Source organism: Corella eumyota, chromosome 7 (assembly GCF_963082875.1).
Source record: "Corella eumyota chromosome 7, kaCorEumy4.1, whole genome shotgun sequence".
NCBI lineage: Eukaryota > Metazoa > Chordata > Ascidiacea > Phlebobranchia > Corellidae > Corella > Corella eumyota.
The window spans coordinates 1350802-1376638 of NC_137496.1; the positions used below are offsets into that span (position 1 = coordinate 1350802).

Here is a 25837-nt window from a genome sequence, read left to right on the forward strand (position 1 = left end):
TTGGCGCAATGCTTCTGCTTTTCTTTTACGATTTTTAAGAAAATAATACGTGCAATAAATGACAAGTTTTTCTAAGCTGTAACTAAAAAATCGCCCATTACTAAGTACTGAGACTCGTATAACATTATGTTAATAATATATTAAAGCTTCACAATACATTTTACAGAAAAATTTCTGGTTATTTTCAAATTATTAGACAAATTACGTTGTTCCCGATTTCCATAAGCAAATACATTGTATTGCACCATGACATGGTAAACTCTGTATGTCCAATATACGCGGACACATTTTAGAACTAGTAGGTTATCCTCAATAAGGGTCGAAGGGTCGTGTATATTTCAAGACCAATACATATTTAAATGCTTGAAAAGATAACTGTAAGTTGCATTAATAAAAAAATATTTTCGTTTCTCTTTTAAAAAGTTTTTTCTTAAAAATAAATTTATCTTGATATTTGCTGTGTAATCAGTTCTATGCTGAACAATGTTTATATGACGTCACCCGACACTTACAATACACGTAAAATTTCACACTTCATCTTTAGATCATTATTTCTTGGTTTTAATTTGTTATTTGGTCATTAAAAAGGAAATATAGATGTTGGTGTTTATTAAAATGATGACATTAAATCAATTATACTTTGGTACAAAGTCCATGTTTTAGGAAAACGATTATTTTTTCAGTTCGACTGTTCGAAGGGCATGAAGTAGCGCAAGTTAAAAACTAACAAAAGTTTGCAGAAAAACGTAATTATTTTGTTGTATACTCTCTAAAAATATTTTTTTTAAATTTATGACAGTTCTACTTTAATTTTACATTTAAATAGTTGTTCATTTCATTTAAAATATGTTGTCATCAGCCGTTAAAGTTTGCGCAAGTAGATTTTCTACTTCCCAAGCCATCAATCAAATTAAAAAGGTTGCTATTATCGGAGGAGGTCAGATGGGAGCAGGCATTGCTCAAGTAGCTGCATCCAACGGCCAAAATGTTACAATTATCGACCTTGACCAAAAAGTTCTTGATAAATCCATGGCAACAATAAAATCCAGTTTGGAGCGTGTTGCTAAGAAAAAATATGCAGACAACCCAGACGCTGGTGTAGCATTCGTGACTGATACTTTACAAAGAGTGTCCATTAATACTGATGCAGTTTCTGGTTGCCAGGACAGCCAGCTTGTTGTCGAGGCAATCGTAGAGAATTTAAAGATCAAACAAAATCTTTTCAAATCCTTGGATGAAGCCTTACCATCAGATACCATTTTTGCATCCAACACTTCATCTTTACCCATCACAGATATTGCAGTTCTAACCAACAGAAAAGATAAATTCGGTGGAGTTCATTTTTTTAATCCCGTTCCAATGATGAAGCTGGTTGAGATTGTAAAAGCTCCTGAAACAAGTCAGGAAACTTTTGACGCTCTGATGACTTGGGGTAAATCATTAGGAAAAACAACAGTCGCTTGTAAAGACACTCCAGGGTTTATAGTCAATCGTTTATTGGTCCCCTATCTTATTGAAGCAGTAAGGTTGCACGAGAGAGGACACGGATCAATGGAAGACATTGATGTTGCGATGAAACTAGGTGCAGGTTACCCAATGGGACCTTTCCAACTTCTTGATTATGTTGGTCTGGATACATCCAAGTTTATCATTGATGGTTGGAACAAATTGGAGCCTGAAAATCCTTTATTTAAACCAAGTGATCTTCTTAATAAGTTGGTTGAGGAAGGAAAATTAGGAAAGAAAACTGGGCACGGATTTTATAATTACAAGAAATAACTCAAAACTAGTTTATGTTACTTACCACTCTTTAATTATTGTGTCGTTTGTCCAATATTTAATTCCAATTGTTACTGCTAATTAAATTCATAATTTATGCATAGCCTTATTAATCTTATTCAATAAATTTATTAGGAAACATGATTCACTAAAAAAACTTAAAAATCAACACTTCAGAATTCAAATAATACAAGTCAATTACTCATCAAAAATAAAAGATAAAAACAAAACATAATTTCATGATAGCAAAAACAATTTTTTAGATACGAAAGAAAATATGACTTTTGAACATCAGTAATTATACATATTTTTATAAGTTATTGTAAATTATTAGCTCAGTACCCGAAATTGTGCCTATATAAGATCCTTGGGCAGTAGCTATACAGTAAGATTGAAATTTAAATAACTTCCATTCATTTATCATAAACCAGTTAAAGGTTCAAATAAAATATGAACTTTAGAGTTAATTAAATAAACCACAACAAGACTCGATATCATCATTAAAATCCCAGCAAACAAAATCATGCCCTGTTTGTGAAAACAATTATTTAAAGTTGATATATTTTGCAATATGGGTAACACTGTAAACTTATTCTACTTACTTGACTAACTTGGTCTTGTATCAAAAACATTCTGAGATTAAACGAGGTATTTGACCATCTGCTTTCGGCCCATAACCCATAAGCACTAATACCTATTTAAAAAGAGTTAATTAATATAACTTTGCATAAGCAAAAAGTCAAAAAATACCAATTACTGTGATAATATATTATAAGTAAGCCTTATGATTTGAACTTCATTTTTAAGTTTAATCACACCAAATTAACTTACTTTCTGATACAGTGTTTGCTTGAAAAGCAGGAGCAACAGCATCCATAAAAAAAGATGAAGATCTTACACAAGTAGTATCATGATACGTTTCATTTATTAGTGGTCCATTGAAGTAAAAATAAGTAGAAGTTAAATCCTGTAAAAACAACACCAAAAATTTGTTTAAATATCTTCAAATTGGATTTAAAAAATGTGAAAACTTGTCATATACTTACGTTTGTGTTGTTAGTTTTACATGTTGTAGAATTCAAAGGAAGTAAATATCCAGTAAAGTAGGCCAACAAATTGTAAGACAATTTTACCCATAAACTTTTAGACCCAAAAGTAGTGACATATCTAAAAGGAAATGTTTTTGTATTTAATTATCCTTAGTGTAAGGTGACTGCCTCTAAAACATTATCATAGAATAACTTTAGTTAAGAGTTGGACTGCTTTTTTTTTTCTTTATTAACCCAGGCATTTTGTATATGTCTTTTATAATTTATTCGAGTTTACAAAATTTGTACCTGTCAAAGGTTGTATTAGTAAGAGCATTAACATTTTGTATTGTGGTAATACTTTCCTTAAATAGCGTACAATTTGGTTTGTAAAGATAACAAAACAATAGCTGAGTCATCTAAATGGAAAAACAAAAATGTTTTGATAAAACTTTAAAACAACAATGCAACTATTATCAACATTGAAATAAAGCAGTTCTTACCACATTTACATTGACTTTAATTTTATCAGGTATTAGTGGTGCATCACTAGCAATAGCATACAACATCTGTGCAGATGCTGTAGAAATGTTTGCTAATTTCTAAATAAAAAATTGGTAATGTAGAAGGTTATAGAATATCATTAAGATGTCATCTTCAAAACTATTAATTTATTTTGCTTACCTGTGCTAATGGTTGAAGAGCATTTATAACTTCTTCATCAGTTGAGTTTTCATTATATTCTACATTCAAGTTTCTTAGGGTATCATATCTACTAAAATATTTCCTACAAAAACAAAATTAAAACAATTATTTAGTTTTTAAAAATCAAACTGCTGTTTTTATTATGGCGCAGCAGAAATTAAAACTATTTAAAACACCTTACTCAAGGATGCTACAGCATGAAAGGAGTAAAGATCAAATCCAGGACAGCAATAATTAAAGTCAAGTGTTCTAACCACACAACACACTCTAGGTTTCTGTTACTACTTGAGTTTAAACATTTTTACTATTACCTATTAGTGAAGTTGTAGTGGTAATCAGACAGCACTATTCCAGGTATTGCTCGATCTTTCAATATAGTTTGTAGTGAAGAAGGTATCAAAGCAAGATTTGAATCTTGTTTTTTAACATCAATATTACTGGATAATTTACTTAATTCAGCTATCATAATGTCAACCTATATGGTATAAATAATATAAATAAATAAGATTGTTAAAAATGCAGACTTTTAAAGCATAAATAATTAAAATATCAAGTGGTCAGCTTAGTACACCTTTTGTTACAGCAATTTGAAATATCTTTGTTGTTTTACTAAAAAAAGGAAAAATAAAATACTTGGTATAGGCTATACATTTTTTACAAACCTGTGTTTGTACTTGATGGTTAGAGCGATAAGAAACTGGATCAAAATGAGCCCAGACATCAGTTTCAGTTAAACCTAGCTGTCTAAACTCAATAATATTTGTGACACTTTCCAAAGAAATTGGTTGTGGAAGTATCTAAAACACAAAAACATATTTGCTAACACTATATACTAACAAAAGGCTACACTTAAACTTAAAGTTAAATTTTAAGTAACCTTTGTAGCATCTTTAGTTACAGGAAAATTTCCATTTTTCATATCAAAAACCATTCTGGTGCTTCCAATATTATCATATGCTTCCTAACAAAAAGTAACCATTAGATAACAACAAATAAATCAATGCATTATATAACTGTACAACCAAAGTGAGTTTTTAAGGTTTTGGTTAAGGATTTCTAAGTTGTAAATTATTAATAACTTACTCCATCAAATAACACAAAAACAATATTTTTGTTCAACCCTTCCTTTTCAGAAGAAGTTAGACTTCCAAGAGCATTTGCTACTCCAAGTAAAACCAGGAATCCTGTTCCTAAGTTGGCTCCAGGAGCAATATCTGACTCCATAAAAGAACGACTATCAATCTAAAATAAATTAACATTTATTAAAGTTATAGTAAACCAATGTTGAAAAATCTAATGACAAAAATTTGAAACCAAATTAAAATAACCTTTACATCATAAAAAATCTTTTTTTTAAAACACATTTTTAAAATAAGATTGATATTTACTGGTGCAGTAGCTAGTATTGTTGGCACATCTTTATCATCTGATGTTAATAATTTTAAAGAAGCTACAGCATTGTTTCCACCCATAGCATCACAGTAGGCAGCTACATAGAGAAAAAATATTAACATATTTCAATTAAAAAACGTTCTTACAATTCTGTGTTAGAAGAACAAAGGTAAAAATAAATGAACCTGGAGATAAAGTGTTTTGTAATTGGGTTCTTCTTATACATGTTGGGGTATCCACTGCACCAAACATCCACGATTTCATTTGTGCTGAACATAATGGATATTCCTCGGGTATATTGTGGGTTTTGTAACACTATTAAAATAAAACTTTAAATAATTTGCACAATATTGTTTTTTTTAGCATAGACCTGTATTAAACAATAACATTACAATACAATAGTACATCCTATGGTTTTACTCTCATAGCAAATATGTTATACCAAAATTAAAAAAAGGAAGGTAGTTTGGGGCATAACAATTGACAAGAATTTAAGTTAGTTTACATACATTAATTAAGGCATCGCGATCTGCACTTGATTTAAGGTAAAACACAGGGAAAGGAACATCTTCCTCTGAGAGTCCATCTCCCAAGGGATTTACAGGTTTTTGTAATCCACTGCATTGTTGAAATTCACTTCCATATGTGCTGTTGTACAAACCTACAAATTTTTTTAAGTTAATAAAAATATAAAATGTTGTTTTTAAAATACTTTTTAGATCCTGATAAAATTTTGTAAAATTTAAAACATATCTTTATACAAAGCATACTAGAAATTTTAAAGAGTAATAACATTACATGTAATTTTACTATTTAACTTTGTACTAATAAACTTTTTAAGCTGCCTACCAAATCTAGAGTTTGGACATTGCAGATCAGGTGACAAATTATACGAACTAACCCCATCTTCATATACAACTATTCCTTTCACCTTTGGATATGTTTTAAATCTTCGTACCAAGGCTCTGTATAACAAAATGCAATTTAAATACAGTCTCCTTCTCAAAGCTATGTCAAGTTTAAATATCCACCAATTGGTTTAGTTTGTGATAGGGTAGTAATCTTAAATTAAAGGTTTTTAGATCAAAGTTAATAAATGTGTTGCTGACCCATTAAAATATGCTGAATTAAGTACCACAATATAACCATGAAGTCGGGCTCTCTTAACAAATTCTTCAATTTTCGATTGTGTGTCAATTAAATAAATAACTCCTTCATTTCCTTCAGGTGAAGCTAAAAAAATAAACAAAAATATTAGAGAAATTATAAGTATAAACTGAGTATAAAACTGACACTGATAGTAAGAATTAATATAGTAACTTAAGATTATATATAAGATTAATTTAACAGTCAGACAGTGCACATTTAATAACAAAAAAATATATGTAAAGGGGTTATAAATATGTAAATATATATATCAGTATATAGACAAAGAGATGCAAATAAAATATAAAAAAGACAAATATTGTCTAAATTTTGACATTATTAATTTAATTAAGATATAACAAAAACTCACACTGGCATCCAATTTGATTTGTCCCATTAAATAAACGAACACATTTGTCATAATTAGTAACAGCAAAATCTCTATAAACTAAATCATAAACCTTTGATGTGGCTTGACCATAGGAAAAATCTAAACATAAAAGTTCAGTTAAAAAACAAAATCTAAAATTAGGCTTTTTAAACTGATTAAAACCTAAACTTACCAAAACAAAAGGCAATTACACTCAAATATATCCACATTGCTTTTAGACGTAAAATTCGTGTAGTCATTTTTAATACGAAAAAAGTGAATAAAACCTTGGCCTAAATAGATTTCTTATCTGCGGCAAATAAAAAGAAATTAGTAAAATAACTTAAAAATATAAATAGATTGTGGAAAATCACTTAAAAATTAGTAAAACACTAATGTAATGGTTCCCAACCTAATGCTATTTAACTTTTTCCGGTTCCAGTAAAACATCCCGAGACGAGCCGGGAACAACCGGGGACGTTCGGGTGATTTTTTTATTATTTATCCTCAGAGTGGGAGGGTCAAGTTTCAAACTAAACATAGTGTTATCTGTAAAAACCCTGAGCCCAGCACCCTTAAAAAACAACCAAGTGTTTTAACAACCACACCACCCCAATTAATTACAATTTTATAAACATTTTGTTATTATTCCTTTGTGCAAAATTTAACAGGTTTCAAAACGTCATATTTTTCAATGTTTAATAAAGATATAAAAATTATCTTTTAAAAACACTAATTCGTTGAATATTTAAAGATTTTAATTCGAAAATTTCCAGTGGTTTTACCGATAAACATGTGGTTAAAACTGCTACATGAGTAATTTTCGATTTTGATCATTTTAAATTTTAGAGATTAAATTTTTTGTCTTTACTTGGAATTAAAAAGATTACCTACTTTAGAACAGCAAAAAAACAATGTTTAAAGTGTTTTAAAAGGTATTATTTTCTGGTACCGTAAAATTTATTTGGCATACATGATTGGGTATGGTTTATTAAATTTATTTTTGTAATTTAAGTTTTTATATATATTATAATTAAATTAAATATGTCAATGTGTGTGGCTTGTAAATAAAATATTTAATTTAACTGGAAAAATTTTACAAAAACCCCGTAAGCAAATTAAACTGATTTTATTTTATGTTCGGTTTTTAATATGACGTAAAACTAAGATTAGAAAAACCTTATTGTTTTTTTTTCGTTAAACCTTTTTCAGTTAATTTAATTCTTCTTATAAAGTAAAAGTAAAATTGATATTATTTATTTCAATTTTCTTTGCTGGAGAGTTCCACAGAATAGCAGTGAGCCAGTTAGAAAAGAAAAAGTTAATTATTTTGTTAAGTTTAAGAAAAGAAAAAAAAATTATAACATATTTCAAAAAGGAAAAATATTCTGCAAAAAATAGTTAAATCAAATTTAAAAATCATAAATATAAAATATCAGTGATAATACTATTTTAAAAATGAAAATATAAGTTTTAAAATATTTCTGTAAAATACAAAAAAATTATGCTTCTTTTCTTGTATTGTCGATATAATTATTTAAATCAGTTATAAATACTGCTACCCTAGTTATTAAAACTGTTATCAATATATTGTTTTAAACTCTGTCTGTTTACGCAATTTACTCTCGCCTACATATTTACTATAACCAACTTTCCAATATTTATTTTTAGCCGAACATTTTTATACCAAAATAATTTTCTAACTAGGTAATCAAATATCACCAAAATGAATCATATTTTAAAATTTCAATATTTGGCATTGGCCTTAATATTTTTAGGTTTAAAAATTTAAACGAATCAGCGTTTAAATAAAATTACAGTTTATTACTCGTCAGCAATTTTTTGAGTCATACGTCGGACCTATTACGTCACGCCTTGCCACCGGTGAGCGAAAACAAAATTTTCGAATCTTTTCTGTGTCGTGTGCATAACGAACACATGGTAAAAGCGTTCAACAACAAATACCGTTTTGGGCGCTTTTTTAAGTTTTTTCGTTTAAAATTTAATTCTAAATATTAAGAAGTTTAATATAGATTGTTTGTAGGGTAAATTTTATGTAACGGTGACAAGTTTAATTTGAATTTACTAGCTATACAGTTAAAGTGAAACGGCTTAAACCTTTGTTAAAAATGGCGGTTCAACTACAAAAATTATAAAGTGTTTGTTTAGCAATTCGTGTTCTTGTTAGCGTGTAAAGCGAGCTATGTTATAAATATATCAACGTTCATTAATGTTTTAGTTTAACAATTGGTATCTTTACCGCAAAATATAACATAACACCGAAATGGTGTCTTGTTCAAATAAGTACTGAAATACCGATTATAGCTGTAGTGATTCATATAAGGGGATAATAAAGAGATGAAATTAAGTTACGTGCGCAAAAGTTTAACGAACCGCTAAGTCATGATGACGTCAGGCTACGTATGAACTAATATGCGCCTAACTTTAAACACGTTTCTATGGTAAATTTAATTATGATAATAAAGTAAATTAAAGGCTGATTTAAAAAAATTGTTTTGGTGAAATTTTACAAAGGCAAAACGGAGAAAATTTTCAATAACTTCTGTATTAAAATTTAATTTAATTTAGCGAATTAATTTTATTGTATTATTATTATTTTTTATTTATTAAAAAATTTGCCATATGTGAATTATGGCCAACTATAAGTTAATATGCATAAAATACCAAAAAATCTGTAAATTTTAAATTTGATTTTGTATTGGTCAAAAAATTAATTATATTTAATATGTTAATGTTATTATATGCATGTGCCCTTTGGCGGAATCAAATAAACTGTCCACAGTTCATTACGGTTGCATTATAGCCGTTGGCCATAGTTATCAATATGAACAAAACATTACATTATTACAATAAACATCAAGGGGTAATTACACGTAAAAGACAATATGAAGGTTATGTAAAATTGTAGTCTGTAGGCCAATTCAGTTTTAATATATATTTTTTAACTTTTGTAATTGCAGTAATCGAATGCGAATGCAATATTAATTATTGGCTATAAACAGGAATGTAATTTATACCCATCTAATCACAGTTTTAGCATTTGATATTTTCTTTTAAATTTTTATTTTGTTTTTAATATCTTGTCAGCTAGAATCGCAAAACGCAATTTTACAAAGAGCCTATAGTTCATAACCATTTTGTTTTTATAGATTTTTTTAATATGGTTGCTAAATATTTTGTAATATTTCTGGGTCTGTTAACCTTCAGTCGTTTATGCAAACTTCAAGAAATAGTTGAACAACAAGAAAGTGAATTTGAACATGAATTTGAGGAGATCTTGGAGGAAATTGGAGCAAACTCAACAGAACTACTTTATTTAACCGAACTTGAATTGATTCTTCAGAACATCAATGAAACGGTAAAACCAAACTCTTTTTATATTTGGTTCCTTAGCAATACTGTAACAATTTTTAATAATATTGTCATAACTTTTAGTTCCATTGTAAAAGTGTTTTAAAAGGTTATTCAGTTTTTATGATCACAATCGTTTTTTTTATTGTTAAAGGAATTGTAAAACTTGAAATATTAAATCATTCCTAAATTTAAATTTAAAACTAGCTCTTTCTAAAATGCAAACTTAATTATTTTATTGTTTGAAATATATAAAAGTGATCTAATTTAAATTCGTATTGTCAATTAAAATATGTTTTTGTTTTTTTAGTGCCTAACAGCAGAAGATGTTTTTCAAGCTGTTGACGTTCCAATCACTGAAGGTTTAACAGGAGAAAAATTTGCCGAAGCATCAATCATAATTCTTTATTATTATATACAACCAAGTTGCAATATTGTTATAGGTTTGTACAAAATATAATTATTAATTCAATTTACAACATTGACACAATTTGCTGTTTGAAATACCAAAAGTAAGACATCTAAACAGAAAAGTTCATACAGCCTTGGAAGATTGCTTATACATTTTTGACAATGTAAACGTAGGACCTGTTTATGAGCAAAATAAATTTTAAAACAATTTATTACAGACGCTAATCTGTCCACCATTGCCAAACAAGACTTGCTAGAAGGTGACACTCTTTGTAAAGAGAGATTGGAAACCATTTTAACAGAAATACAAGATGGTGGAAAGTACTCAGCAAACGTTAGTGAAGATTCGCAACAGGTAAAATTGTAACAAATTTGTCCAAGGAAATTTTATATTTAAATAAAGTTATACACTCTTTAAAAGTTTAAAGTGAAAGATTTTAATACTTGTTTGAATTTATAAGTTTTTGAATAAACCAATAAAGGCGATCAAATATGCAATAACAATTAGAAACCTTAACCCATTTTTAAAATCTCTAAACCAACTTTGTCATAGTGTTTTGGTGCTGGAAGTCTCATTCAACAAACATGTCATTCTGATGATGAAAACATTTATTTAATTATGGTTCAAATTATTCGAAGACTTAACAGAGGAGATTGTTTCTTGCCCAAATCAAGTGATTTTGTGACATCTTTATTCGAATATTATGGCGCAACAAACAAAATAAGCGACGAAGGTATGCTAGTACAATTCTTTATAATTTAGCTGCTCTTAAATATATTTTGTACACCTTTCTTAATATAACCTGCAGTTTAATCTTTAGCTACAAACATTTATATTTAAACTTTGTTTTTTTTTTAGTGTTTTCGGATATTTTGGCGGTATTCAGTATCGGAGGAGTAACAGAAGATGATCACGATGACCACGACCACGACCACGACCATGAAGATGAAAAGAAAAAAAGAAAGAAACGGAACGCACAACCCAAATTATCCAAGGTTTTTAAATCAATAAAATTATAATTTCTAAAGATTTTGACAAAGCTTTTCAAAACCATTTTAATGCCTTTTGTAGAGCAAATTTGTTTTTCTCTATTTTCTATTAAAAAGTTTTTGTGCCTAAGTTATTTATAAAGTAAATTTACATATAGCCTAAGATTAAGTTCAGTGTTATTTTTCTTGGCATTGTTATTTAAAAACCCATTATAAGCTTACTCTAAAGTAAGGGCATACATCATATTTATATCCGCTCAGTTCTGGCAAATATCACATAACACGTTTACATTTATTAGTGTTATTCCAATACTGAGCTTCTGGATATTTTCGGTGAAGCAACAACAATTGACGCGGAAAAATTCCTAGATTCGGAGAACTTTGTGCAATCATGCCCAGCTATTTTACAACAACACATTACAGCGGCATGTAATGAGAAACCAGTTTCTACTGATCCAACAACCATTACTTACACAAAAACGCAAAGTAAGCTAAATTGCCAGTGTTGTGGTTAGACTGACTTTAAAAGTAGGTCGGTTATGGATTAATGTGTAAAAAAATACAATATTCGATAAACCATGGTTTAATTCCTTCCAAGGTTGGATTATCAATATTATTTACCCTTTATAGAGTATGGGTACGCCACTGCATCAGTTCTCCTTATTAGCTTGCTGGCATTTGGGGGCCTTCTCTTCTTTCCTTCTATTGGCACCCGTAGTTACAAGCTTACAATGCAGTTCTTTATTGCACTCGGAGTTGGAACCCTGTCTGGCGATGCATTGCTTCACTTGCTGCCCGAGGTAAATTTTGTAATACTTTATAATGCGTTCATTTATTTGGTAAATAAAGCTGAGCTAGTAAAAAAGGTCAAGTCAACTTCAAAGCATGTTTCCTAAATATTCAATCTTCGCGGGCGAATGACAATGCTTGCCCACAATTTCATATAAATCCAATTACATTAAGTCAAAACCTAATTTTTCTGTAATTAAAAATTCTGTTAGATTTTAATGTAATTTAATAATGTCACTGTACACGGTTGAGAAGTTGTTGCGACCTTTAAGTCTATACCATTGCACGGTTGACGAAAAGGTTGACGAGGTAGAGCTTAACTAACAACAAATAAAACCTAGTTATTCCGGGTAACCTAGTTAAGTTGACCTTTAAAACCGCGCACTGCAAAATTGCAAGTCACGGGACTTATTTGACTAAAATTTTTTTTCTTTTTGTTACAAAAAAAGTCCAAAAATATTTAAATATTTGCAATTAAAAAAAGACTTTCAAAACAGGCTGAAGAAAACACTTTTAAAAACTATTTTTAAAAATAGGTTGTTGGGTTACATGGCCATGAAGAAGGTGGTGTGGAAGATGAGCATGCTCACGATGAAGAGGAAGAAAGTCAGGAGTACATCTGGAGGATCTTGGTGGTTATTGGAGGAATATACATGTTCTATTTGTTTGAGAATGTATTACGATTGTGGAACCGCATCAGAGGGGTGGGTATTGCGATATTTATGCTCGTAAACTTTTGGTTAATAAGTCATCTACCCTGTCCTTTTGAATGAACTTTAGAGCATACCTAGAGAACAAATTTCGTAACTCCTGTTTAGTTGGCTTTATTTGTTTTAATTAAAACTGTGTAATCATTAACCCGAAATGTTATGTAAGTTCTTAACCAAATAGTTGTTGCAACATTTTCAACTTTTCCAGACGAACTTAAAATTCCACGTTCACTCAGAGGACGATCACCACCATCATATTGAAGATGGAAATGATGGGTCAGGGCATCACACAGTGACCAATACTGTTATGCAAAGTGAATTTAATCACCACAATGCTTCAGTACATGACCACGACTACAAAAATGAAAGATCTGATGTTTATAAAAACGTTGATGACGCAAATGGCAACGAAAAGGTATAAAACATCTTTGCTGTTTTATTACCTAAGTTCGTCGTTGTAATATCTGTTTATATCAAAAGTTATAGGGCTGGACTATTAAAACTAATTTTAAATTTAATTTATTTTTATGGCATTTATTCCAATAGTTGTAAACTTTTACGTTCAACTTAAATCATGTGACAATTTTATTAAAGTTAGTTGATAAGAAACAGAAAAACCATAAAGTTTTTATAAAGGAGAATTTGCAATTGTTATCAAGTATTTTGTTGTTGGGCAAAATTTTAAAATCCTTACATTAAGTGGTTTGGAGTAGAGCCACAACAATGTACTTCAATATATAACTTAAACCTTCCCCAGCATTTTAAGCCCAACCAACAATGTTCCAGTTCAATTCACGCTGAGTATTTAAGACGAGTGCTACATAATAAATCCTTATAAAGTTATATTTAAAAAACTTTTAAATCGAATATTCCAATAACAAAGAAAAATGTTTTTATTATCCCTCTTAAGCAACCTTTATCTAATAAATAAACATTAAAGTTTAATAAAATTGGAAATATGTTAGGCTAAATTTTAATTTAAATTAAAAATGTTTTTAGATAAACACTTCAAAGACCCAACTTGCCGATGAAAATGGAAATAAGAAAGAATCAATGTGTTTTGGTAAAAAGATTAACTATTATTTTTTCTTTAACCTTAATATTATTAAAATTAAAATAATGATTTTTTACAGGTTTCACGCCAATCGCTATCATGGTCTTAATCGGTGATATTTTGCATAACTTCGGCGATGGATTGGCGCTTGGAGTCGCATTTAGTTCCAGTTGGGTAAGTGGGGTTGGAGCCTCCATTGCCATATTTTGCCACGAGTTACCACATGAGTTCGGTAAGTTATATTTAGTACTGTTTTAAAACACATCTAATGTCAAAAAACAACGCTGAAATATCACAAATATATATGCACGCCCACCTTCCAATAAAAATAAAAAGTTATCTATAAATATATTTTACACGTTAAGGCCTAGTCTAAGACATACGTGTATGTTTTGTATGTATAGCAGGCTATGGTTAGGATAAACAAAGATATCTAAATAAACACAAGGTATATAATTAGTATGTTAACTAATGCAAACCTTCGTTTAAATGTAAATATTGTTGTTCTAGGCGATTTTGCGATTTACATGAATAACGGAATGTCCAAGTGGCAAGCCTTGCTGATGAACTTTTTTGCCGCCTGTTTCGCTTTTATTGGTTTGTATATAGGACTGAGTATTGCTGAGAACGCTGAAGCTAGAGAGTGGATGCTTGCTGTTATTGCGGGAATGTTTTTGTACATTGCACTAGTAGACGTAGTATGTATTACACCAACTGCACAGCCTAAACTCACAGTTACCTTATTTAAGTTCAAAGCAACTTCTTTACGACTAAAGGCCCGTTCACACGGCGTACGCAACGTAACGTAAGATTTCGCAACCATTTAAAATGAACAGAGCCGTTCACACTAACAAAAGTTAAAGTTACGTTCGTAAAGTTGCGTAACGAAACGCAGCGCAACGATATCTCGTCGTGTGAACAGGCCTTAATACAATATGAAAGCAATAGAAATTAAATAAAGTTTTCACATTTTAGTGGACAAGATTGTAACTCTGTGCAATGTTGTTTATACATTTTAACATTTACTTTTCAATTTAGATGCACGAAATGATAGAAGAGCATAGTGACCGTCCCGTTCTGCAATTTTTTCTTCAAAATCTTGGTATGCTGCTAGGCTGGACAATTTTGTTGTTGCTAGCTTTGTACGAAGACCAAATACGTACGGTATTAACATAAAAGCCTACTCAAAATTTCTATACAAATACTTCAAATTAATCTATCCAAAATATTTTAAATGCACTATATACGTAGTTAATTAGTCTTTTTAAAATCAATGTATATATAAGTGAAGCATTTGTAGCTTTGTATCCAAATAATTTTTAAATCTTCATATTGTAAGACACTTGGTTAATTGTATTATTTTTACAATAATTGGACCTTGTTAATAAATACAGCTCTATTATGATGCTTTGTAATATACATGATTAAACAGTTATTGTAATGGAGAAAATCTAATTTCTAGTTCCCAAGATTTTGATTTGCATTTAAAAATGGTAATTTATTTAATATGTGCATTTTTTCTAGTGCCGTTTAGAGTTTGTTGACTTACACTAAGAAACTTAATTGAAAAACAACTGGATTTATAATCAAAAAAAAATAGAAGTGCAAATATAAACACAATTTTTTTTTTACAAGACAGTATCAGCTTTTAGAACCCTAGAAAAACTTACTATTGGTAGTAACTTACTACCAATCGGACAAGCCACTAAAAGCTTATAAGCGCATTTGTTAAATTACATTTTGTTACAGAGTGAACTTATTTTTATATACACTACAAGGTCTTTAACATAGGCACCTAATATTGATAGACGTTATAGTTGTGTAGTCTATGGACACCGGTTAGGTACTCGGTCAAAATCACATGGTTTGGGGTAAATTTTTTTCTGTACTGCATTCTGAATTAAAGTAGCTAGGGCGTTCTCACACGAGCCTCTTTTAGATTTAAAATGTTTACATGATGCTTTTGGTGAGTTGTTAATATCATGACAGGAGCATTCATAGGTCCATTTCCAACTGTAAATGTGATGAGAATTTGTACACATAATAGTGGACCCAGCAAAATTTACCTGAACAAAAAACAATACGTTTCAGACCAATTCTTCATTAGCGCAAACGAGAGAAGTCTAGAGATACTAACATTAAAGGGACCGCTTCTGTCCGAAATACTCTGGGAGAGCACCAGCCAACTTGTTGTATACTGACAGTTTGATCCAGTCGTACACTCCGGACAAAAACAAGTTGGAAATGTGGAAGTAGACCATTTTCCCGACGCTAAACACCTGTTTGACTGGGTTCCCTAAATATTTAACATAAGATTTTATTAACAAAACAAAACCTATTTTAAAATCTCTATAAAATTGTGCCTGACCTTGACTAGATACCCTGTTGGACAAGAGTAGTTACATTCAGAGCCTGCCCAATTGTAGTTACTGCAAACAACATTCAAATTACGTGGAGGGAGCAATGGAGGACATTCTAAAAAGGTTAAGTAAATTGTAATAGTTTGTCAAAGAAAAAGTATACGGAAATAGTTACGACACTTTGAATACTAACACAATGAGATTTAGGGTTTTTTAAACGTCATTTAACTTAACAGCAACCGAACGAAAACAGATTCCATTACTTTGAGACTGACAAAGGTAACAAGAAACGTGTGACAGTGAAACAATATTTATTTACAACAAACTGTAGGATCAACATTCTAAGTAATAATTAATACAATAAAGACTATCTTACTTGCTTGAAAGCAGGTCGGCGTCTTTCTTGTCCAATTACCATTCATTCGACATCTTGTTCTATTATCACCAATTAGTGTGTGATCTGGTTGACACTGAAATCTGCAGGTAGTTCCGTTTTTAAAGTTAGAATACACTGTGTCAGGTTTCACTTTAATTGTGTTGGTGACATTTTGACAGATCGAAGCAGAAGAGATTGCTTTTGGTGTATGCATTGTTGCACATGTAAAATCTAAAGGGCAAAGGTTTGTAAAATAATACAATACATTTTTACTAAAAAAAGATTCAATATAAAGTTGCAAAGTCTTACAATATGTGTGTGCACTACTTACATTGCTCACAAAACGGCATGTCAGAGCTATTCCACGAATATTTGCCAAGTAGATTGTTCTTAACGCATCTTACAACAAACATCTCAGGATATTTTTGTAACAACCTTAACTGATAATGATCGTTGCATGTTAATTTACATTCTGATTCCTTGTGGAAACCGTTTGAACAATCAAGAACGCCATTGGCTGGGGCATAAAGAGCTTTACAACCACCTATATTAGGGAAAAAATATAAACTTTACTAGAATTATAATGAGAAAGTTTTAGTTTTATTTATAGGGAGAAAGGTAATAATGAACATCAGCTGAACCAAGAACTCGTTTAACAAACAAACCTGAGTTTCCAGTAACGTAAATGATTGCTAATATGACAATCACTGCGACTAAGACTGCAATTGAGGTTGCAACAAACCAACTAATCTTTGAACACAAACATTCTAAACCAAAAATAAATTTAAAATTATATTTAAGCTTAAACGAAAATTAAGTATTTTTTTTACTAAAAGAAGTGAATTGTGGACTGCTTGAATTACTAGGTTGACGTGGGATTACTGATGTTGAAGAAGTTGGTTCCTCTTGAGGCAACAATGATTGATTTTCTAAAAAGATAAGATTATGTATAAGTCGGGCAGCGTAAGCTTTATATTTCTAATGGCATTGTATTACTAGCCCAATGGTTTTGGGTTTGAGACGCATCAATACCACACTATTCGCCCTTGCGTTTTAGGTTTATTAACATCTCCAAGCGTTTACAACAACATACCCTTTTCTAAAAACATGTAAAACCGTTCATCCTGATATGAGAAAAATGACGTTGTATGAAATTTGAAATATAGTATAAAACCTTAATGAGTTAAGATAAAATACCAGGAACAACTTGATAGTAGTTTGTATCAGGTTCTTGGGGATCTTTTTGAGGAAGTTCTACAACATTTTTTGGCATAATCTCTTTCTCATTGTTGGGTTCAACAACCTGTGGTTCAACTTTAATAACTAGAGTTTGGGTTGCAGGCATTGGCTCCGTTTTGTTAGGCTTAAAAAATCGTTTAAATGTCACCAAAAAGTCGTTTGGTAAATAATAAATTGAGTGTTATACTCTAGTATTCTTTTTTACTATTTCTTTTCTTATCACAATAAACAGTTATTCATAAATAAACATATTTTTTTAGTTCCTTTTACTAAGATACGATACTTGCTAAAAACTTACCTGAAATATTTCGCCACAATCTACTAATGCACGGTCCAATAATTCCGGGGTAATTCCACTCGTGATTCTTTCCTTTAGTTCTTCAAACATTGTTTAAGAATTTTTTAACAAATAAACTTAAAACTTAACACTAAATATCGTTCTAAATCCAATTTTAATCTTAAAAATTTAATCCACACTACAAACATAAAACTAAAAAAATTTCATGACGCAGTTCAATCCGACAATGATGTTAATTTGAATAACTTGAAGTGAAACTAAATACCCTTAAAACTTGGCCTTCCGCAAGGCTGGGTGTGCAAACAGCTTTCCATTATATTTGGCAAAAAAACGGGAACCGAGGGTTTGGCCAAATATGCTTTGTTGGGTTTAATATCTGTTAAATAAACCTAATATAACTTATAAGCGCAAGTGCGATATTAAAGAATAAATGTAAATTTTATATTTTAATATACGGGTTTAATTAATTCAGACAACGTAAAATTTATGTCACCGTTGGAAATTTGAGTCCCGGTCAAAAGCTCCCATATTAAAGTTCCAAAGCTGATCAAATAGAAATTAAAATTCTGTTTTCATTTAAAAATTAAACAAGTACATAATAAAATTGTATTATAAGATAAGGTCCTTAAATATTAGCATGCGTAGAGATAAGGAAATGATAGTACTTCGCTGAAGATAATTATGGTTCGAAATCTTAGATTTCGAAACATATTGTTATTGTCATTATATTTATTATTATTATTATTATTATTATTATTATTATTATTATTATTATTATTGTTTTTATTCTTATTTGACGAATTTTGAAAGACGATAACTTTTGTTCTTTAAAAGTAAAAGTTCTAAATTTTTAGTATGTTTGTTACTATCCTAACGAATCGCAAACCTCCTATTTACGACATTTAAATGTCACTAATTACTAATTAACATATTTTATTATTAAAATTTAAAGATTAAATTTTCTGAAATTTTAATATGTTGTAGGTATTATTATTTTGTATGTTGCTGTTTAAAATGGAGATTTAACTCTAGCTAAATATCGTTTAATCATTATTTTAGTTTTTTTATAAAATAACGAATCAGTGTGAGTTTAACGCTTGAATAATTTAATAGCGTTCTGGTCGCCGTCAAAAATCGTCCTTTTCGCTGTCAATTGAAGTAAAAAATATTGGTTGAAAATTTAAGTAAAATGTTAAAGGATAAGTCAAAAATGTGTAAAATTTTTTTTTAATTGTTTTGTTATTATTATATTTTAATACTCGTTTAATTACTAAAAAATTAAGATCGGTATTTTGCTTTTAAATTTAGTTTACTTTTCTATTACAATATCAATGAATGCGTGTTCGTTTGTTAAAATTAGGTTTAAATATAAAAAAGTTCATATTTAAATCTATAATTTAATTAATAAACCTACTAAATAAATTATATTCATAAAAAAGAATCAAACGATTTCGAACCATATTTTATTTATCAAATAAATCTAGTTATTATTGTTTTTATTCTTTCTAGTCAGAATTTTGAAAGACGATAACTTTTGTTCTTTAAAACTAAAAGTTCTAAATTTTTAGTATGTTTGTTATTATCCCAACGAATCGCAAACCTCCTATTTACGACATTTAGTTATCACTAATTACTAATTAATAGGTGTTTGTTTATTAAAATTTAAAGGTTGTTATTAATTTTTTAAATCTTGGTCAATTGTATATTATGATATTACTAACACAAAAATAAATTAAAATTTTAATTTTTATCACTAATTACTTAATAATAGGTGTTTGTTTATTAAAATTTAAAGGTTGTTATTAATTTTTTAAATTTTTGTCAATTGTATATCATGATATTAGTAACTCAAAAACGAATTTAATTTTTGTCACTAATTACTAATTAATAGGTGTTTGTTTATTTAAATTTAAAGATTGTTATTAGGTTTTTAAATTTTGGTTGGTTTTATCTTATAATGTTTATAATTCGAAAATAAATTAAAAAATATTTCTTGTTTGTTTTTTATATTTAAATGCTGGTTTGTTCATTAAAAATTAAAGTTCGACATTAAGCATTAAAAATTTGATATGATGTATTTTATAATATAAGTAATTAAAAAACATATTAGAAAAATAATTTTCGTTTATTTATTATATTTAAATGCTTGTTTATTTAATAAAAATCAATTTTAAGAATTTAAAATTTACTATAATTTATATCCTAATATCACCAACTTAAAACTGGGTTAAATATTAGTTTTTGTTTGTATTATATATATAAATGCTTGTTTGTTTATTAAAAATCAAAGGTTTGTAATATTCTTAGTTAATGTTTATGCATATCTTTTTTATTTATAAAAATTTATGTTAAAAATAATCAAATATTTTCGAACCCTATTTTATTTATCAAATAAATCTAGTTATGGTTCGAAATCTTAGATTTCGAAACATATTGTTATTGTCAGTGTATTTATTATTATTATTATTATTATTATTGTTTTTATTCTTTCTAGTCAGAATTTTGAAAGACGATAACTTTTGTTCTTTAAAACTAAAAGTTCTAAATTTTTAGTATGTTTGTTATTATCCCAACGAATCGCAAACGTCCTATTTATGACATTTAATTATCACTAATTACTAATTAATAGGTGTTTGTTTATTAAAATTTAAAGGTTGTTATTAATTTTTTAAATCTTGTTATTATTATTATTGTTTTTATTCTTTCTAGTCAGAATTTTGAAAGACGATAACTTTTGTTCTTTAAAACTAAAAGTTCTAAATTTTTAGTATGTTTGTTATTATCCCAACGAATCGCAAACCTCCTATTTACGACATTTAATTATCACTAATTACTAATTAATAGGTGTTTGTTTATTAAAATTTAATAGTTGTTATTAATTTTTTAAATCTTGGTCAATTGTATATTATGATATTACTAACTCAAAAATAAATTAAAATTTTAATTTTTATCACTAATTACTTAATAATAGGTGTTTATTTATTAAAATTTAAAGTTTGTTATTTATTTTTTAAATCTTGGTCAATTGTATATCATGATATCAGTAACTCAAAAATGAATTAAAATTTTAATTTTTATCACTAATTACTAATTAAAAGGTGTTTCTTTATTAAAATTTAAAGGTTGTTATTAATTTTTCAAATCTTGGTCAATTGTATATCATGATATTAGTAACTCAAAACTGAATTAAAATTTAAATTTTTAATCACTAAATACTAATTAATAAGTGTTTGTTTATTTAAATTTAAAGGTTGTTGTTAATTTTTTAAATTTTTGTCAATTGTATATTATGATATTAGTAACTCAAAAATAAATTAAAATTTTAATTTTTGACACTAATTACTAATAAATAGGTGTTTGTTTATTTAAATTTATTGATTGTTATTAGATTTTTAAATTTTGGTCAGTTATATGTTATAATATTTATAACTTGAAAATGAAATAAAAATTAAAATTCTTTTTGTTTATTATATTTAAATGCTTGTTTGTTGATTAAAATGTAAAGTCCGATATTACACACTAAACATTTGGTATAATGTATTTTAAAATATAAGTAGTTGAAAAACATATTTGAAAAATAAGTTTCAATTGTTTATCATATTTAAATGCTTGTTTATTTAATTTAAATCAAAAATCAATTTTAGGAATTTAAAATTGGGTATAATCTATATCCTGATATAAACAACTTAAAACTGCGTTAAATATTAGTTTTGTGTGTATAGTATATATAAATGCTTGTTTGTTTATTCAAAGATATGTAATATTCTTAGTTAATGTTTATGTATATCTTTTTTTATTTATAGAAATTTATGTTAAAAATAATCAAATAATTTCGAACCATATTTTATTTATCAAATAAATCTAGTTATTATTGTTTTTATTCTTATTTGACGAATTTTGAAAGACGATAACTTTTGTTCTTTAAAACTAAAAGTTCTAAATTTTTAGTATGTTTGTTATTATCCCAACGAATCGCAAACCTCCTATTAACGACATTTAATTATCACTAATTACTAATTAATATATTTTATTATTAAAATTTAAAGATTAAATTTGCTGAAATTTTAATATGTTGTTGGTATTATTATTTTGTATGTTGTTATTTAAAATGAAGATTTAACTCTAGCTAAATATCGTTTAATCATTATGGTTCGAAATCTTAGATTTCGAAACATATTGTTATTGTCATTATATTTATTATTATTATTATTATTATTATTATTGTTTTTATTCTTATTTGACGAATTTTGAAAGACGATAACTTTTGTTCTTTAAAACTAAAAGTTCTGAATTTTTAGTATGTTTGTTATTATCCCAACGAATCGCAAACCTCCTATTAACGACATTTAATTATCACTAATTACTAATTAATATATTTTATTATTAAAATTTAAAGATTAAATTTGCTGAAATTTTAATATGTTGTTGGTATTATTATTTTGTATGTTGCTATTTAAAATGAAGATTTAACTCCAGCTAAATATCGTTTAATCATTATTTTTTTTTTTTATAAAATAACGAATCAGTGTGAGTTTAACGCTTGAATAATTTAATAGCGTTCTGGTCGCCGTCAAAAATCGTCCTTTTCGCTGTCCATTAAAGTAAAAAATATTGGTTGAAAATTTAAGTAAAATGTTAAAATATAAGTAAAAAATGTGTAAAATTTTTGTTTTAATTGTTTTGTTATTATTATATTTTAATACTTGTTTGATTACTAAAAAATTAAACTCGGTATTTTGCTTTTAAATTTAGTTTACTTTTATATTACAATATCAATGAGTGCGTGTTCGCTTGTTAAAATTAGGTTTAAATATAAAAAAGTTCATATTTAAATTTATAATTTAATTAATAAACCTACTAAATAAATTATATTTATAAAAAAGAATCAAACAATTTCGAACCATATTTTATTTATCAAATAAATCTAGTTATTTTTGTTTTTTTTATAAAATAATGAATCAGTGTGAGTTTAACGCTTGAATAATTTAATAGCGTTCTGGTCGCCGTCAAAAATCGTCCTTTTCGCTGTCCATTAAAGTAAAAAATATTGGTTGAAAATATAAGTAAAAAATGTGTAAAATTTTTGTTTTAATTGTTTTGTTATTATTATATTTTAATACTTGTTTGATTACTAAAAAATTAAGATTGGTATTTTGCTTTTAAATTTAGTTTACTTTTATATTACAATATCAATGAGTGCGTGTTCGCTTGTTAAAATTAGGTTTAAATATAAAAAAGTTCATATTTAAATTTATAATTTAATTAATAAACCTACTAAATAAATTATATTTATAAAAAAGAATCAAACAATTTCGAACCATATTTTATTTATCAAATAAATCTAGTTTTTATTGACATAGGGGCAAAGACGGGTAAATATTTAAATACGCCTACTTGTAAACATCACAAGACGAGGTTGCTTTAATGTTTAAATTTCCACATTCCGGTGGTGCAAGAGGTCCCGTGATATAATTATCCGAAACCCGATTTGAAGTAACGTACGTCACATCAGTGAAATTGCATAACTTGAAATATTTAAAAAAAATATTAGCACGTTTTTTGTGTTAACTAAAAGAGATATGATTTTTGTTTAGAAAAAGTGTTTTTCAGGGGGAGGTTGAAGTTACATGTATAAACAGAGCGCAAAACTACATACTGTACTTATGTAAGTATTAAACCGACAGCCTTATGGCTCGTAATACAACGTCATACCTGGAATATTACACAAACTGTCTGACAAGATATATTTTGCAACTACAAACTTACCTTTGCCTCAAGATGTTCGTTTAAAACGACGTTGCAAGTTCTCAAGTTTAAATAAAAAATCCCTTTTTGATGCAAATATATCATTGCTTCAACAACCTACATGTAATACAATAAAAACATTAATGAGTGACAAAACAAAAAATATACGCAACAACATCAAATTGATGCAAAAGTGTAAAAGGTACGGTTGGTTATAGTACAATCTCTGGGAAAATGTGATACAAACTTAATGTTAATATAAGAAAATGTGTCTACCTCATGTAATATGTTTTGCTTGAGTGGCATAATCCATTGTGTTGCATTTCCAATATTAAAATTTTGTTGAATTCGTGAAAAGAACTGGTGTACGTTACCAAATATATGATATTCCAAGACGTTTCTATGCAACAAATGATAACATTTAGAGAACTTTTAAAGTACTTTTGTTCAAATGTTAACGTTAACATTGTCGAGCACGTTACTTTGTATATACTTTCGTCTGAATAGGAATAAGAAAACAAGCTAAATAATGTTATTGTATAAATTCATACTCACCCAACTAAAGATTCACATACAAAGGTCCCGTAATATAATAAAATGTTTCTATGTTTTAATGTTCTCAGTGCATTGGCTTCTCGTTTAAGATCATCGAGGCGTCTAAAATAAATATTTAATAAAAAGTTTTATGCGATTTTTAATATTGTATAAGTTATACAACGATATACATTATAACGTATACGCTGTAGTTTAAATAATTTATACGAAAGCACAATAAAAATATTTCAAGGTTATACTTTTTAGTTGCGTCCTTTTTTAAGATACATTTTATTGTTGCTAATTTTTTTTCGATTAAATTTTCTAGGGTCGTTACTCTGACTGTTTTATATTCTTCATCATTCTCAATAGCATCCACGAAAATAATCTGATCTTCATGAATTTTTTTAATTTCTGCCATTAACTGTGTCTTTAAATTATTCAAGTCCATCTTAACCGGCAATAAAAATCTAAACTAAGTAGATGCTAGAATAATATTACTCGAACGATTGAGCAAAAGATATTTCGATAAACAAACATTTAAAGTTCCTCATTTTATTGGAGATTATGGGGATTTTTATCTAAAAATGCCTTTTCCCTTTCTTACCAAAGGTTCCACAAAGGATATTGTCATGGCTTAATTCAATACCTTACAATTTTACTATATACTTAAGGAAGGGCAATGTTTTCACGACCACGTTTTTAAATATAGAAGTAGTAGCTTGATTCTAAAGGTAAGATTTTCTAGTATTGTAAATGTAATACCCATTGTTAAGTCTTAGTAAAACAAATTTGCTTAATCTGTCCTATTATGTTAATACCTAGCGTTATTTTTGCACAGTGAAGTGTGTGGTGTGGTTACTTATATTTCTATACCCTTGATAATAAAGTTAAGTAATTCGCTTAATTTAAAAAAATGCTATGCGTTTTTTTATAAAGTTAGCAAACCATTTTTTAAGATAATTCCGAACCTTAAAAATAGCAAAAGTGCACGCGATTTTGCAATAATAATTACTTCTTGTGAGTGTTTACTTAAATGCACTATATACGTAGTTAATTAGTCTTTTTAAAATCAATGTATATATAAGTGAAGCATTTGTAGCTTTGTATCCAAATAATTTTTAAATCTTCATATTGTAAGACACTTGGTTAATTGTATTATTTTTACAATAATTGGACCTTGTTAATAAATACAGCTCTATTATGATGCTTTGTAATATACACGATTAAACAGTTATTGTAATGGAGAAAATCTAATTTCTAGTTCCCAAGTGTTAAGTCCATTTATATGAAAACTGATATATATTTTCTCATTAATTTTAAATACAATTTCACACTCGGTTGGACACCATTAGCCGCTATTGTGCGCTTCTTTTGGATCGCCTTATCGCCCGGTCATTTCAAGTTTTTCCCTTTTTTCCAGCGTTCTTAGTCACGTGATTTGTGTTTCGCCTTTTTTGTCTTTATTTGTATCGTAACTTGGAATAATTTTGGAATTCTACTTTTAGTACGTCATATATTTAGAATACGATTCGCCCT

The 25837-nt window shown here is 28.1% G+C and overlaps 4 protein-coding genes across 5 annotated transcripts; 2 read left to right on the plus strand and 2 right to left on the minus strand.

The window, feature by feature from the left end:
• The first annotated feature begins 636 nt into the window (after window positions 1-636).
• On the plus strand, window positions 637-1957 carry LOC145758907 (hydroxyacyl-coenzyme A dehydrogenase, mitochondrial-like). Its single transcript, XM_082572601.1, has one exon. The coding sequence runs from the start codon at window positions 847-849 to the stop codon at window positions 1777-1779; it is 933 nt and encodes a 310-aa protein (XP_082428727.1). The 5' UTR covers window positions 637-846; the 3' UTR covers window positions 1780-1957.
• Window positions 1867-7248, minus strand: LOC145758906 (nicastrin-like). The gene is made up of 19 exons (XM_082572600.1): window positions 6833-7248; window positions 6614-6730; window positions 6421-6540; window positions 6014-6137; window positions 5754-5869; window positions 5414-5565; window positions 5090-5219; window positions 4901-5001; window positions 4596-4754; window positions 4390-4473; window positions 4175-4309; window positions 3824-3987; window positions 3492-3594; window positions 3311-3409; window positions 3117-3226; window positions 2826-2946; window positions 2611-2746; window positions 2382-2473; window positions 1867-2307 (listed from the first exon to the last, which is right to left on the minus strand). The coding sequence occupies exons 2-19, from the start codon at window positions 6678-6680 to the stop codon at window positions 2200-2202; spliced, it is 2121 nt and encodes a 706-aa protein (XP_082428726.1). The 5' UTR covers window positions 6681-6730; window positions 6833-7248; the 3' UTR covers window positions 1867-2199.
• Window positions 7249-9594: 2346 nt separating this feature from the next.
• LOC145760575 (metal cation symporter ZIP14-like) lies at window positions 9595-15151 on the plus strand. Its single transcript, XM_082574497.1, has 13 exons — window positions 9595-9799; window positions 10103-10235; window positions 10422-10558; window positions 10757-10937; window positions 11063-11199; window positions 11493-11679; window positions 11824-11993; window positions 12519-12686; window positions 12901-13107; window positions 13692-13755; window positions 13826-13978; window positions 14257-14444; window positions 14785-15151. The coding sequence occupies exons 1-13, from the start codon at window positions 9602-9604 to the stop codon at window positions 14920-14922; spliced, it is 2061 nt and encodes a 686-aa protein (XP_082430623.1). The 5' UTR covers window positions 9595-9601; the 3' UTR covers window positions 14923-15151.
• On the minus strand, window positions 14819-24767 carry LOC145760574 (uncharacterized). 2 transcript variants are annotated; one of them, XM_082574496.1, is made up of 16 exons: window positions 24559-24767; window positions 24320-24421; window positions 24041-24164; window positions 23786-23881; window positions 23414-23544; window positions 18513-18562; window positions 18285-18395; window positions 18020-18099; window positions 17680-17845; window positions 17346-17411; window positions 17148-17249; window positions 16814-17026; window positions 16483-16713; window positions 16115-16221; window positions 15884-16042; window positions 14819-15812 (listed from the first exon to the last, which is right to left on the minus strand). In XM_082574496.1, the coding sequence occupies exons 1-16, from the start codon at window positions 24747-24749 to the stop codon at window positions 15573-15575; spliced, it is 2169 nt and encodes a 722-aa protein (XP_082430622.1). In that variant the 5' UTR covers window positions 24750-24767; the 3' UTR covers window positions 14819-15572. The 2 variants fall into 2 exon arrangements, with proteins under 2 accessions (XP_082430622.1, XP_082430621.1); XM_082574495.1 differs by having other exon boundaries at window positions 17313-17411.
• Between the last annotated feature and the right edge of the window lie 1070 nt (window positions 24768-25837).